The 13,505-nt window shown below is 36.5% G+C and overlaps 1 protein-coding gene across 3 annotated transcripts in view; it reads left to right on the forward strand.

Annotated features, from left to right (window-relative positions):
- AGPS (alkylglycerone phosphate synthase) overlaps positions 1 to 13,505 on the forward strand; it is a 148,559-nt gene that overhangs the window by 26,154 nt on the left and 108,900 nt on the right. For all 3 annotated transcript variants that reach the window (XM_059055146.2, XM_067026340.1, XM_067026339.1), the window contains exon 2: positions 9,616 to 9,705. In XM_059055146.2, coding sequence (XP_058911129.2) covers positions 9,616 to 9,705 — 90 coding nt within the window. The remainder of the gene's footprint in view (positions 1 to 9,615; positions 9,706 to 13,505) is intronic.

Raw genomic sequence — 13,505 nt, forward strand, 5'->3', positions numbered from 1 at the left:
GTAATTTGAAGGGATACTTGTATATAAAAGTTTAAAACCAGAAGCCTAGGAAATTTGCCTACGTTTTATTTAATGTGTGGGGTACTTTGAAAATAACAGAAGATTGGTTTGGGGGTAATCTAGATTTTAATTACACCCTACTTAACATAACATTTTTTTTTTGAGGCACAAATGCATTACAAATGCCTGTATTTCAACCTCTGGGAAGCCTCCAAAAGTTGGTATAAATATGGTAAGGCCTGTATCATAGGCAGAATTTTCTGACTGAGATGAAAAGAAAGAAAAAGGTACCTTAGCCTACAGTTAAAAACTTGGAGGTTCTTTAAGATATTACCCAACTGAAAATTTAAGTTCCAGAGTCTTGAGTATGTAAATCTCTTCATTTTTCAGTGTACAGCAGCAGATATTTCCTGCTTCTTACCTTGATTCATTTTTCTCATGAAACGTTAAGAGTGAACACATGTAATCACGTTTACTTTGAGGCCATCTGGGAATAATTTTTTAAAATTCTAAGCATAATTTTAAGGAAAATGATTCTCATTTTTAAGCTATGTAAACCTGCCAAATTCAACATCTGTACTGAAATAATTTGCCATGCTTAGTGATTGTAATACCAAGGCAAAATGACTATGTTGGTATTTTTGCATTTATTTTGTATAATATGAAACTACTCTTTTATAGAGTACAGACTTCATGACAAATATTTAAATTCACTAATAAAATTCATTGCATATACAAAAATGTATACACATATTATAAAATATTAAGTAAAGATGTTAACTAAAATGTACATAATGTCATGTAAATTATTATAGAAACATAATAAAAATAAAATACTAAATAAATTCAGAAAAGTGAAGAGAATATAATCATGGAAAAAGTAAAGTGGACAATAACCTAATCTGTTTTTACAAAGTATAAACTTAAGAAAACAAGTGCAAGCCTCTATAAAAACCCCAAAGTATGGGTTTTGGAGAACTTCCAGGTCAGTGAACACATGGAGATTTGGTCAGAGTTCTGGGCCTGGAGAGGGCACAGATGCTCTGTGCCCCTCCCCCATGCCTTGCATTATGCATCTCTACCATTGGATGTTCATCTGTATCCTTTACCATAACTTGTAATAAACTGCTAAATGAAAAAGAGGGCAGCAATAATAACAACAACAGGGAAACATTCTGCATGATAAAAAGCCATCTCTTGGCTGGCAATGACCCAAATATTCTACCCCTGGGAAGCCTGTTCTGCATTTGCAGCAAGGGGGCATTGAGGTAACAATACTATACAGGCCAGAGGGAGGCAGGGGAAGTTTAGGAGTTGAGGAAAGAAGATTAAAGAGCATGAGGAGATCTCAGAGACCAGTGGAATAAAGGCCTTTTGCATATGAAGATCAGGTGACAAGTTAACTGGCTACCAGCCACCAAAGCAATATGCTTTTTCATGCTGTGTGGCTCACAGGGTCTTGATGCTCTGGCCGAGTGTCAGGCCTGAGCCTCTGCGGTGAGAGAGCCAAGTTCAGGACAGTGGTCCACCAGAGACCTCCTGGCCCCCTGTAATATCAAACAGTGAAAGCTCTCCCAGAGATCTCCATCTCAACACTAAGACCCAGCTCCACTCAAAGACCAGCAAGCTACAGTGCTGGACACCCTATTCCAAACAACTAGCAAGACAGGAACACAACCCTACCCATTAGCAGAAAGGCTGCCTAAAATCATAATAAGTTTAGAGACACCCCAAAACGCACCACTGGATGTGGTGCTGACCACCAGAAGGGCAAGATCCAGCTTCATCCACCAGAACACAGGCACCGATCCCCTCTACGAGGAAGACTACACAACCCACTGGACCAACCTTACCCACTGGGGGCAGACACCAAAAACAATGGGAACTATGAACCTGCAGCCTGTGAAAAGGAGACCCCAAACACAGTAAGTTAAGCAAAATGAGAAGATAGAGAAATACACAGCAGATGAATGAGCAAGCCCACCTAACCAAACAAGTGAAGAGGAAATAGGCAAGCTACATGAAAAAGAATTCAGAGAAATGATAGTAAAGATGATCCAAAATCTTGGAAATAAAATGGAGAAAATACAAAAAACGTTTAACAAGGACCTCGAAGAACGAAAGGCCAAACAAACAATGATGTAAATGAAATTTAAAATTCTCTAGAAGGAATCAATAGCAGAATAACTGAGGCAGAAGAAGGGAGAAGTGACCTGGAAGATAAAATAGTGGAAATAACTACCACAGAGCTGAATAAAGAAAAAAGAATAAAAAGAATTGAGGACAGTCTCAGAGACCTCTGGGACAACAATTAAATGCACCAACATTCGAATTATAGAGGTCCCAGAAGAAGAAGAGGACAAAAAAAAAGAGACTGAGAAAATATTTGAAAAGATTAAAGTTGAAAACTTCCCTGATATGGGAAAGGAAATAGTCAATCAAGTCCAGGAAGTGCAGAGTCCCATACAGGATAAATCCAAGGAGAAACATGCCAAGACACATATTAATCAAACTATCAAAAATTAAACACAAAGGAAAAATATTAAAAGCAGCAAGGGAAAAGCAACAAATAACATACAAGGGAATCCCCAAGGTTAACAGCTGATCTTTCAGGAGAAACTCTGCAAGCCAGAAGGGAGTGGCAGGACAAACTTAAAGTGATGAAAGGGAAAAACCTACAACCAAGATTACCCAGCAGGGATCTCATTCAGATTTGACAGAGAAATTAAAACCTTTACAGACAAGCAAAAGCTAAGAGAACTCAGCACCACCAAACCAGCTTTACAACAAATGCTAAAGGAACTTCTCTAGGCAGGAAACACAAGAGAATGAAAAGACTTTCAATAACAAACTCAAAGCAATTAAGAAAATGGTAATAGGAACATGCATATGGATAATTACCTTAAATCTAAATGGATTAAACGCTCCAACCAAAAGACATAGACTGGTTGAAAGGATACAAAAACAAGACCCGTATGTATGCTGTCTACAAGAGACCCACTTCAGACCTAGAGACACATACAGACTGAAAGTGAGGGGATGGAAATAGATATTCCACGCAAATGGAAATCAAAAGAAAGCTGGAGTAGCAATTCTCATATCAGACAAAATAGACTTTAAAATAAAGGCTATTACAAGAGACAAAGAAGGACACTACATAATGATGAAGGGATCAATCCAAGAAGATATAACAATTGTAAATATGCACCCAACATAGGAGCACCTCAATACATAAGGCAAATGCTAACAGCCATAACAGGGGAAATCGACAGTAACACAGTCGATTTTAACACCCCACTTTCACCAATGGACAGATCATCCAAAATGAAAATAAGGAAACACAAGCTTTAAATGACACATTAAACAAGATGGACTTAATTGATACTTACAGGACATTGCATCCAAAAACAACAGAATACACTTTCTTCTCGAGTGCTCATGGAATATTCTCCAGGATAGATCATATCTTGGGTCACAAATCAAGCCTTGGTAAATTTAAGAAAATTGAAATCGTGTCAAGTCTCTTTTCTGACCACAATGTTATGAGACTAGATTTCAATTACAGGAAAAAAATCTGTAAAAAATACAAACACATGGAGGCTAAACAGTACACTACTAAATAACCAAGAGATCACTGAAGAAATCAAAAAATACCTAGTAACAAATGACAATGAAAACACGACGACCCAAAACCTATGGGAAGCAGCAAAAGCAGTTCTAAGAGGGAAGTTTACAGCAGTACAATCCTACCTCAAGAAACAGGAAACATCTAAAATAAACAACCTAACCTTACACCTAAAGCAATTAGAGAAAGAAGAACAAAAAACCCCAAAGTTAGCAGACGTAAAGAAATCATAACGATCAGAGCAGAAACAAATGAAAAAGAAATGAAGGCAATGATAGCAAAGATCAATAAAACTAAAAGCTGGTTCTTTGAGAAGATAAACAAAATTGATAAACCATTAGCCAGACTCATCAAGAAAAAAGGGAGAAGACTCAATAGAATTAGAAATGAAAAAAAGAGAAGTAACAGCTGACACTGCAGAAATACAAAGGGTCATGAGAGATTACTACAAGCAACTGTATGCCAATGAAATGGACAAATCTGTAGAAAAGCACAACCTTCCGAGTCTGAACCAGGAAAAAATAGAAAATATAAACAGACCAATCAGAAGCCCTGAAATTGATACTGTGATTAAAAATCTTCCAAAAAATAAAGCCCCAGGACCAGATGGCTTTACAGGTGAATTCTATCAAATATTTAAAGAAGAGCTAATACCTATCCTTCTCAAACTCTTCCATAATATAGCAGAGGGAGGAACACTCCCAAACTCATTCTACAAGGTCACCATCAACCTGATGCCAAAACGAGACAAAGATGTCACACACACAAAAAAAACTACAGGCCAATATCACTGATGAACATAGATGCAAAAATCCTCAACAAAATACTAGCAAACAGAATCCAACAGCATTTTAAAAGGATCATACATCATGATCAAGTGGGGTTTATCCCAGGAATGTAGGGATTCTTCAATATATGCAAATCAGTCAATGTGATACACCATATTAACAAACCAAAGGAGAAAAACCATATGATCATCTCAATAGATGCTGAAAAAGCTTTTGATAGAATTCAACACCGATTTATGATAAAGACCCTCCAGAAAGTAGGCAAAGAGGGAACTTACCTTAACATAATAAAGGCCATATATGACAAACCCACAGCCAATGTCTTTCTCAGTGGTGAAAAACTGAAATCATTTCCACTAAGATCAGGAACAAGAGAAAGTTGCCCACTCTCACCACTATTATTCAACATAGTTTTGGAAGTTTTAGCCACAGCAATCAGAGGAAAAAAAGAAATAAAAGGAATCCAAATTGGAAAAGAAGTAAAGTTGTCATTGTTTGCAGATGAGATGATACTATACATAGAGAATCGCAAAGATGCTACCAGAAAACTGCTAGAGCTAATCGTGAACTTGGTAAACTAGCAGGATACAAAAATAATGCACAGAAATCTCTTGAATTCCTATACACTAATGATGAAAAATCTGAAAGAGAAATTAAGGAAACACTCCCATTTACCATTACAATAAAAAAGAATAAAATACCTAGGAATAAACCTGCCTAAGGAGACAAAAGACCTGTATGCAGAAAACTATAAGACACGGATGAAAGAAATTAATGACGATACAAACAGATGGAGAGATATACCATGTTCTTGTATTGGAAGAATCAACATTGTGAAAATGACTATACTACCCAAAGCAATCTACAGATTCGGTGCAATCCCTATCAAACTACCAGTGGCATTTTTCACAGAACTAGAACAAAAACTTTCACAGTTTGTATGTAAACACAAAAGACCCTGAGAAAGAAACACGGAGCTGGAGGAATCAGGCTCCCTGGCTTCAGACTATACTACAAAGCTACAGTAATCAAGACAGTATGGTACTGGCACAAAAACAGAAATATAGATCAGTGGAACAGGAGAGAAAGCCCAGAGATAAACCCACGTACATATGGTCACCTTATCTTTGATAAAGGAGGCAAGAGTATACAATGGGCACAATGTATACATTTTTTGTTTTTTTAATTAATTTATTTATGGGTGTGTTGGGTCTTTGTTGCCGTGCATGGACTTTTTCTAGTTGTGGCGAGCGGGGGCTACTCTTTGTTGTGGTGCATGGGCTTCTCATTGTGGTGGCTTCTCTTTGTTGTGGAGCATGGGCTTGAGATGTGCGGGCTCAGTAGTTGTGGCTTGTAGGCTCTAGAGGGCGGGGTCAGTAGTTGTGGCGCAGGGCTTAGTTGCTCCATGGCATGTGGGATCTTCCCGGACCAGGGCCTGAACCTGTATCCCCTGCATTGGCAGGTGGATTGTTAACCACTGCGTCTCCAGTATACAATGGAGAAAAGACAGCTTCTTCAATACGTGGTGTTGGGGAAACTGGACAGCTGCATGTAAAAGAATGAAGTTAGAACACTGCCTAACACCATATACAAAAATAAACTCAAAATGGATTAAAGACCTAAATGTAAGGCCAGAGACTATAAAACTCTTAGAGGAAAACATAGGGAGAACACTCTATGACATAAATCACAGCAAGATCCTTTTTGACCCACCTCCTAGAGAAATGGAAATAAAAACAAAAATAAACAAATGGGACTTAATGAAGCTTAAAAGCTTTTGCACAGCAAAGGAAACCATAAACAAGACCAAAAGAAAACCCTCAGAATGGGAGAAAATATTTGCAAATGAAGCAACTGACAAAGGGTTAATCTCTAAAATATACAAGCAGCTCATGCAGCTCAATATCAAAAAAAACAAACAGCCCCATCCAAAAATGGGCAGAAGACCTAAATAGACATTTTTCCAAAGAAGATATACAGATTGCCAAGAAACACATGAAAGGATGCTCAACATCACTACTCATTAGAGAAATGCAAATCAAAAGTACAATGATGTATCACCTCACACCAGTCAGAATGGCCATCATCAAAAAAATCTACAAACAGTGAATGCTGGAGAGGGTCTGGAGAAAAGGGAACCCTCTTGCACTGTTGGTGGGAAAGTAAATTGATATAGCCACTATGGAGAGCTGTATGGAGGTTCCTTAAAAAACTAAAAATAGAACTACCATACGACCCAGCAATACCACTACTGGGCATGTACCTTGAGAAAACCATAATTCAAAAAGAGTCATGTTACCACAGTGTTCATTGCAGCTCCATTTACAATAGCCAGGACATGGAAGCAACCTAAGTATCCATCGACAGATGAATGGATAAAGAAGATGTGGCACATATATACAATGGAATATTACTTAGCTATAAGAAGAAACGAAATTGAGGTTTTTTTGTAGTGAGGTGGATGGACCTAGAGTCTGTCATACAGAGTGAAGTAAGTCAAAAAGAGAAAAACATACCATATGCTAACACATATGTATGGAATCATAAAAAAGAAAAAAGGTTCTGATGAACCTAGAGGCAGGACAGGAATAAAGACACAGATGTAGAGAATGGACTTGAGAACACGGGGTGAGGGAAGGGTTAGCTGGGATGAAGTGAGAGAGTAGCATGGACATATATACACTACCAAATGTAAAATAGATAGCTAGTGGGAAGCAGCCGCATAGCAAAAGGAGATCAGCTCGGTGCTTTGTGTCCACCTAAAGGGGTGGGGTAGGGAGTAGGGAGTAGGGAGACACAAGAGGGAGGAGATACGGGGATATATGTATACATATAGATGATTCACTTTGTTATACAGCAGCAAGTAACACAGCATTGTAATGCAATTATACTCCAATAAAGATGTGAAAAAAAACAATAAAACAAGTGGATTAGTGACATGTCATTAGTCATGAGATATTTCTGTAGAGATTTTTTCCAAAAGCTCTCTTTCAAAACCTCCCTCTACAGTGAGGTAGAATTGTGAAATAAGAAGAAAATATTGATTGATAGTTTATAACAGGCTCATCTACAAATCTAATCTCTGGATTTGTTACTCTTTAAGATGTTTTTGAGGGCTTCCCTGGTGGCTCAGTTATTAAGAATCTGCCTGCCAATGCAGGGGATACGAGTTCAATCCCTGGGCCGGGAAGATCCTACATGCAGCAGAGCAGCTAAGCCCGTGTGCCACAACTACTCAGACTGTGCGTCACAAGTACTGAAAAGCCTGCATGCCCTAGAGCTCATGCTGCACAACAAGAGAAGCCACCACAATGAGAAGCCTGTGCACCGCAACGAAGAGTAGCCCCTGCTCACTGCAACTAGAGAAAGCCCGCACGCAGCAACAAAGACCCAATGCAGCATTAAATAGATAGATAGATAGATAGATAGATAGATAGATAGATAGATCAAGATGTATTTGAACAGTATGTTTTTGTATAGGAAATGCAGTTTTTATTGTTAGCAAACTTTAATTTTAAAGAGAGCATTCCTAGTTTCTTTTTCCTTAATTTTATGTATAGATGGGATTTTCATTACATAACTAATGACTGTATTTGGTTCATTTGTATCGTGTTAGTGTTCTACTTGTTTGAAAAACCCTTGAACTGGAAGAAGAATTATGGTTGTAATAAAAAATTTGCTTGCTTGTCAGTAGTCATTTTCTTCCTTGAGAATTATGGAGAATTAGATCACTTTTTATTTTTTATTTTATATTTATTCAGTTGTTTCTTTGGCTGTGTTGGGTCTTCGTTGCTGCACGTGGGCTTTCTCTCGTTCAGGCGAGCAGGGGCTACTCTTCATTATAGTGCGCGGGCTTCTCACTATGGTGGCTTCTCTTGTTGCTGAGCTCTGGCTCTAGGCACGTGGGCTTCAGTAGTTGTGGCACGTGGGCTCAGTAGTTGTGGCTCACAGACTCTAGAGCACAGGCTCAGTAGTTTCGGTGCACGGACTTAGTTGCTCCGCGGCATGTGGGATCTTCCCGGACCAGGGCTCCAACCCATGTCCTCTGCATTGGCAGGTGGATTTTTAACTACTCTGCCACCAGGGAATCCCTAGAACACTTTTTAATAGTACGTCTTTGTTTATTTTGAAATTTCGTTTAAAAATTGAGGTAAAATTGATGTGTAACATTATACTAGTTTTAGGTGTACAGCTTAGTGATTTGATATTTGTGTATATCATGAATTTTTCACCATAATAAGTCTAGTTAACATTCATCACCACGCATAGTTATAGAGTTCTTTCTTATGATGTATTTTCAAGTATTTTCATCATAAACTACAGTCATTGAATTTTCAGTAAGAAGATTCACCATCAGTTTATTTCAGTGGCCCAAGTATACTAGGGCACCATGCTAAAATATGTATTAAATGCTGACACAGTAGTTCGGTATGGTTGCTTATTGTGTTCTGCATGGGTCCAAACCAATCTAATTCTTTTGTAATGTGTAAAATTGAATGAGTGAGTGATTGATTTTGATGAAAACAATTTTTAAAACTATGTAATACTGGCATTTTGGAAATTAAAGATAACATTGTTTTGGAACATTGAAAACTGGTATGGTCATTAACTGTTATGTTAATGTTAATATGTAGATCAAGGTAGATGTTGGCATTTACATGGAAGTTGAAGGATTTAGAATGTTTGTAAACCCAGTGTTCAGATTTTTAATCTACTTTATTGAAAGTGCCTGGTACTGGTAGTGTCAGTGCTATTGAACCTACTTTGTAAATTGGTCTTTTTCATTCTAGCAGAAGATTAATAATTGCGATTTTTCTAATATATGAAAAAACTTGTTTCTTGTTAAGTGAATTTTATTTTATTTGCAAAATATTTTAGGTCGTCATATAAAATCAATAATGTGCAAAATGAAGCATATTTATACTCTAAGAATATTTTTCTCCTTCTTCCTTTTTCCTTTGAATGCATTAAATTTAGTGGTTGTAGCCCTTTGTGAAGCAAGTGCTGCTCATCAGAGTGATTCTATGTTTAGAAATATTAATGTATAGACGTTTTAATATATATTCATTTTATTTAAAGCAACATATTAGTGGAATAAGGTCTTCTGTTAAATGATTGTGAAAGTTAATAGTCAATGATGCAGTGTTCAGTTTTGAGATGTTTAGTATAGATCTCATTTATGTATATTTTTTTGCTTATTAGGCAAGAAGTTATGAAATGGAATGGATGGGGATATAATGATTCCAGGTTCTTCTTCAATAAGAAAGGACAAGTTGAGTTGACTGGGAAAAGGTAACTGTTTTTTTCTTTGTTGTATTCCTTTTATTTCTCTTTCTCTGAAAAAATTTAAACATAAATAACAAATATAATGTTAAATAATAGACATACATAAAAAATAGGATAATAGAATCACTCCCCCCTTGATTTAAAAGTTATTAACATATTGCCATATTGCTTTTCTTTTTCTGTTATGTATCAAATTCTGACATTGTCATGTCACTTATAAATATTTATATATGTATCCCTTAAAAAAATAAGGACCTAATATAACCAATCATATAATACTATTATCATACTCCCCCAAATAACAGAAATTTTGTAATATCTGATTATTCACATTCACATTTCTTTGTCTAAAAAATATCATTCTGTAGGTAGTTTGAATCAGGATCCAAAAAGGTTTGCAGTTACCCACCATCTAATCCGTATGACATTGGCTTGTTCAAAGTAACTCTTTGTTTAAGACTGGAAATATAATTTTGGTTGGGTTATTATGGAAGGTGAACATTATGGAAGGTCCTTGTGAATATAAATAGTATTTTTAAAATTAGTTTTCTGAGGTGTATTAGGGAAGAAGTGATGAAGAAAGATCAGTCATTTGTGTGGTAAGTTTCACATTCTGAAATATTTTTGGTAATGATGTTGATAAGAATTCTAAAGAATATTTGTATTGTTACTGTTCCGTATGTAGACAGAATTGTAAAATGAGTTTTTAATTGATTTTAAGCAACACTGACCCTGCCGAAGCTGGTGTTTTGGGTTTGACTATTGAATTTTGATATAACTTGGAAGGACAGTGAGTACAAATATAAAATATTTAAATGTGGCTCTAAAAATAAATTAAAAATTGAGACTAGGTAAAAAATTGGATTAGGTATATCATGAATCTGTTCCAGTGTTGCACTTTGACTTCATATCTCTATTGGGCATTAATATACTTGTTTTTAAAACAAGTATATGGTATATCAGTATATTGAAATATCAGCAAGAAAGGTTTTCTTTGGAGAAATTCTTTTTCTTTACAACATAACCATTCCATTTTTGTTTTTAACTTAAACGTACTTCGTACCTGAAACAAAACCTCAGGAATGGTAATTAGTAGCTAATTTTAATGAAGGTGTGAAAGTGTACACTTTACATTTGCTTTTTAATAGGAAAAATAATTATCTGCATTCTCATTCCCATTCTTTAGTGTGACTGGACAGCATGTTGGTGGAGGCTTAGTTAAGAAATTGTGTAATTCAGGTAGAAGGAATTTCTGGTTAAAATTAAATTTACCAGTGTTCTAAACATTGAGTATTTTATGTTTTAAATAGAATAATGTCTAATACAGTAGAAACTTGTCATGTAGAGATTGGCTTTACAGAATCTTCAGGGGGAAAAAAGTGAATCTTCTGAACTTAGAAAACCAACTTCCTCTCTTCTTAGATACTGTCTTCATTTCTCTCTTTCTCTCTCTCTGGACCTTGAAGTTACAGCATCTTTGTTTTATGTGAGGGGGCAAATAAGCACTTGTGCACTGTGCCATTGAAAGCATAAGATATCTACTGTCTTCTGTAGGGTACTGTAGGATATGCATTGGTTTATGTTAGCAGTGTATGTGTGTGAAGTGAATGATAAGTCATAGGAAGTGTCACAATTATTTATACCTTAGTGTATGAACCCTTATAGCCATGGGTTTAGACTCTTATTTTGTGTGTTCTGGCACTTGGCTTGCCAATTTTCCCAGAGAGGATCAGATTGTAGGTGGCTGATACATGTGCGACACTTATAAGGTACTAAAAAAAAATTAGAACCCCAGTGTGTTCACTTATGATTAGATTATTTCTTTTTCAGGATGTAGAACACTTGTTAATGCCCTTCCCGATATTAAGATATGTAGAAAACAAAATTTGTAATTTATATATTGTTTGGAGAGCATAAATTCAGAGCAAAGGGAATTCAGTGATCTTTAGAGAGATTTTTATCCAGGTTGTAATAGAATTTGAGAATTTTCCCATTGACTTTAGACTTTGGAAGATTACTGCTGCTGCCCCTAAAACCAGAATGGATTTCTTAAAGGCCTCATTTCTTTGCACTGTTGACTCCTGAGTCCAAGTCCAGTCGGGGAGAGGGGAAGAAAACAAGCGTACATTTGACTGGCAGAGCCTGCAAGGGTAACCTTTGCTTCCTACTGAATTATCCATTATCCAGAGGGTAATTCTGCAAACACAGAAACGGAATTTAAATGTTCTAGGATTAAATATGTTATACAAAACTATTTAATAACTGAAACCAAATAACTAAATAATATTCAGTTCTCATTTTGGTGCTTCCAGAAGCACCATTATCTTGCCACAGACAGGATAATAAACTGGATTGAATTGGATCATAGCTTTCTCTATATCTAGTCTAGTTTCCTAGGGCTAATGATTGAACTAGTAGATTTCTCTGATTTTTTTTTATCAGAAAACATTTAGAAACATTATTTAAGATAATATAGCTATTACTTATTGAGTTCCTACTGAGTTATCTTAAAATAACCCTCAGTGGGTAGTGATATGTTCTTAGAAATAATCAGGAGATTGAGGATGAGAGAGGTTAAATAGCTTACTTGAGGTCAGCTGAGCAGTGGGAAATTGTGATTAAAAAACAAGTGTTTTGGGCTTCCCTGGTGGCGCAGTGGTTGAGAGTCCTCCTGCTGATGCAGGGGACACAGGTTCGTGCCCCAGTCCAGGAGGATCCCACATGCCGCGGAGCGGCTGGGCCCGTGAGCCATGGCCACTGAGCCTGCGCTTCTGGAGCCTGTGCTCTGCAACGGGAGAGGCCACAACAGTGAGAGGCCCGCGTACCGCTAAAAAACAAACAAACAAGTGTTTTAAGCTTCATTTTTGTGCTCGTTCTATTATACTGTGCTAATGAGGTACCATACTCAGCCATTGTATTGATTTTATTCTCTTTCCAGTTTCTGGAAGCACTTTACAGGAGCCTTCTACACTCTATACACCAGTACAGTTAGTCATATTGTAAAAAGTTATCCTATGACAAAAGTTCCTATTGCTCCAGAGGAGCATGAAGGGCAGAAACGTAAGAAGGTTGTGATATTCCTAAAAAAGAAAATGGAATTTGTGACTAGAGAGGATGAGTACAAGAAAACAATATCAATTCACCATGTTGTATTAATAATATTAGATTTTAAGTCCACTTTTTGAAATTCTTTGTAAAGACTTTCTATTCCGGCATTGTAGTGGACTGAACAAATATAGACCCTTTGCCCTCTATAACCAGGTAGAAAACATGGATAAAATACTACAAGAAAGAAATAATAACAGAGCTGGAAAGAAAGAAAGGGAAAACCTTAGGTGCCAGAAACTAAGAGTGACTCTCAGTGAAAATTTATGGGGGGTTCCCCTATTTTTGATCCACACAACATTGAAAAGGTAGAAAATTTTTGAGTAAATGTGGTTGGCTGTCTGTATATATTTTGGGGAGGGTAACTGGCATTTCAAACCCAACCATTAAATTAGAAGCAATTATAAGCTATTTCAGATGTTAGGGAAAAATCATAAGTTTTTCCCTGAGCACAGTCTGTTTTCTGAACAGACTTGTAATTTGTCAGTTTATAAATCCCTAGGTTTATAATCTTGCGATTCTTATTCCTCCTAGATATAGATGAATTGAGTCCTCCTAGGTTTAAGCAGCAGAAGGCAGTACTTCAGAGCTAATGCTATATAGATTTCTATAAACTAAAAATTTTGAAAAGTGTCATTATAATTTGACTTTAAAAGCGTTACACATTAATTGGTGCTTTCAAGGCACAAGTTAGTGATTAA

The sequence above is a fragment of the Kogia breviceps genome, chromosome 2, assembly GCF_026419965.1.
Source record: "Kogia breviceps isolate mKogBre1 chromosome 2, mKogBre1 haplotype 1, whole genome shotgun sequence".
In the NCBI taxonomy this organism is placed as follows: Eukaryota; Metazoa; Chordata; class Mammalia; order Artiodactyla; family Physeteridae; genus Kogia; species Kogia breviceps.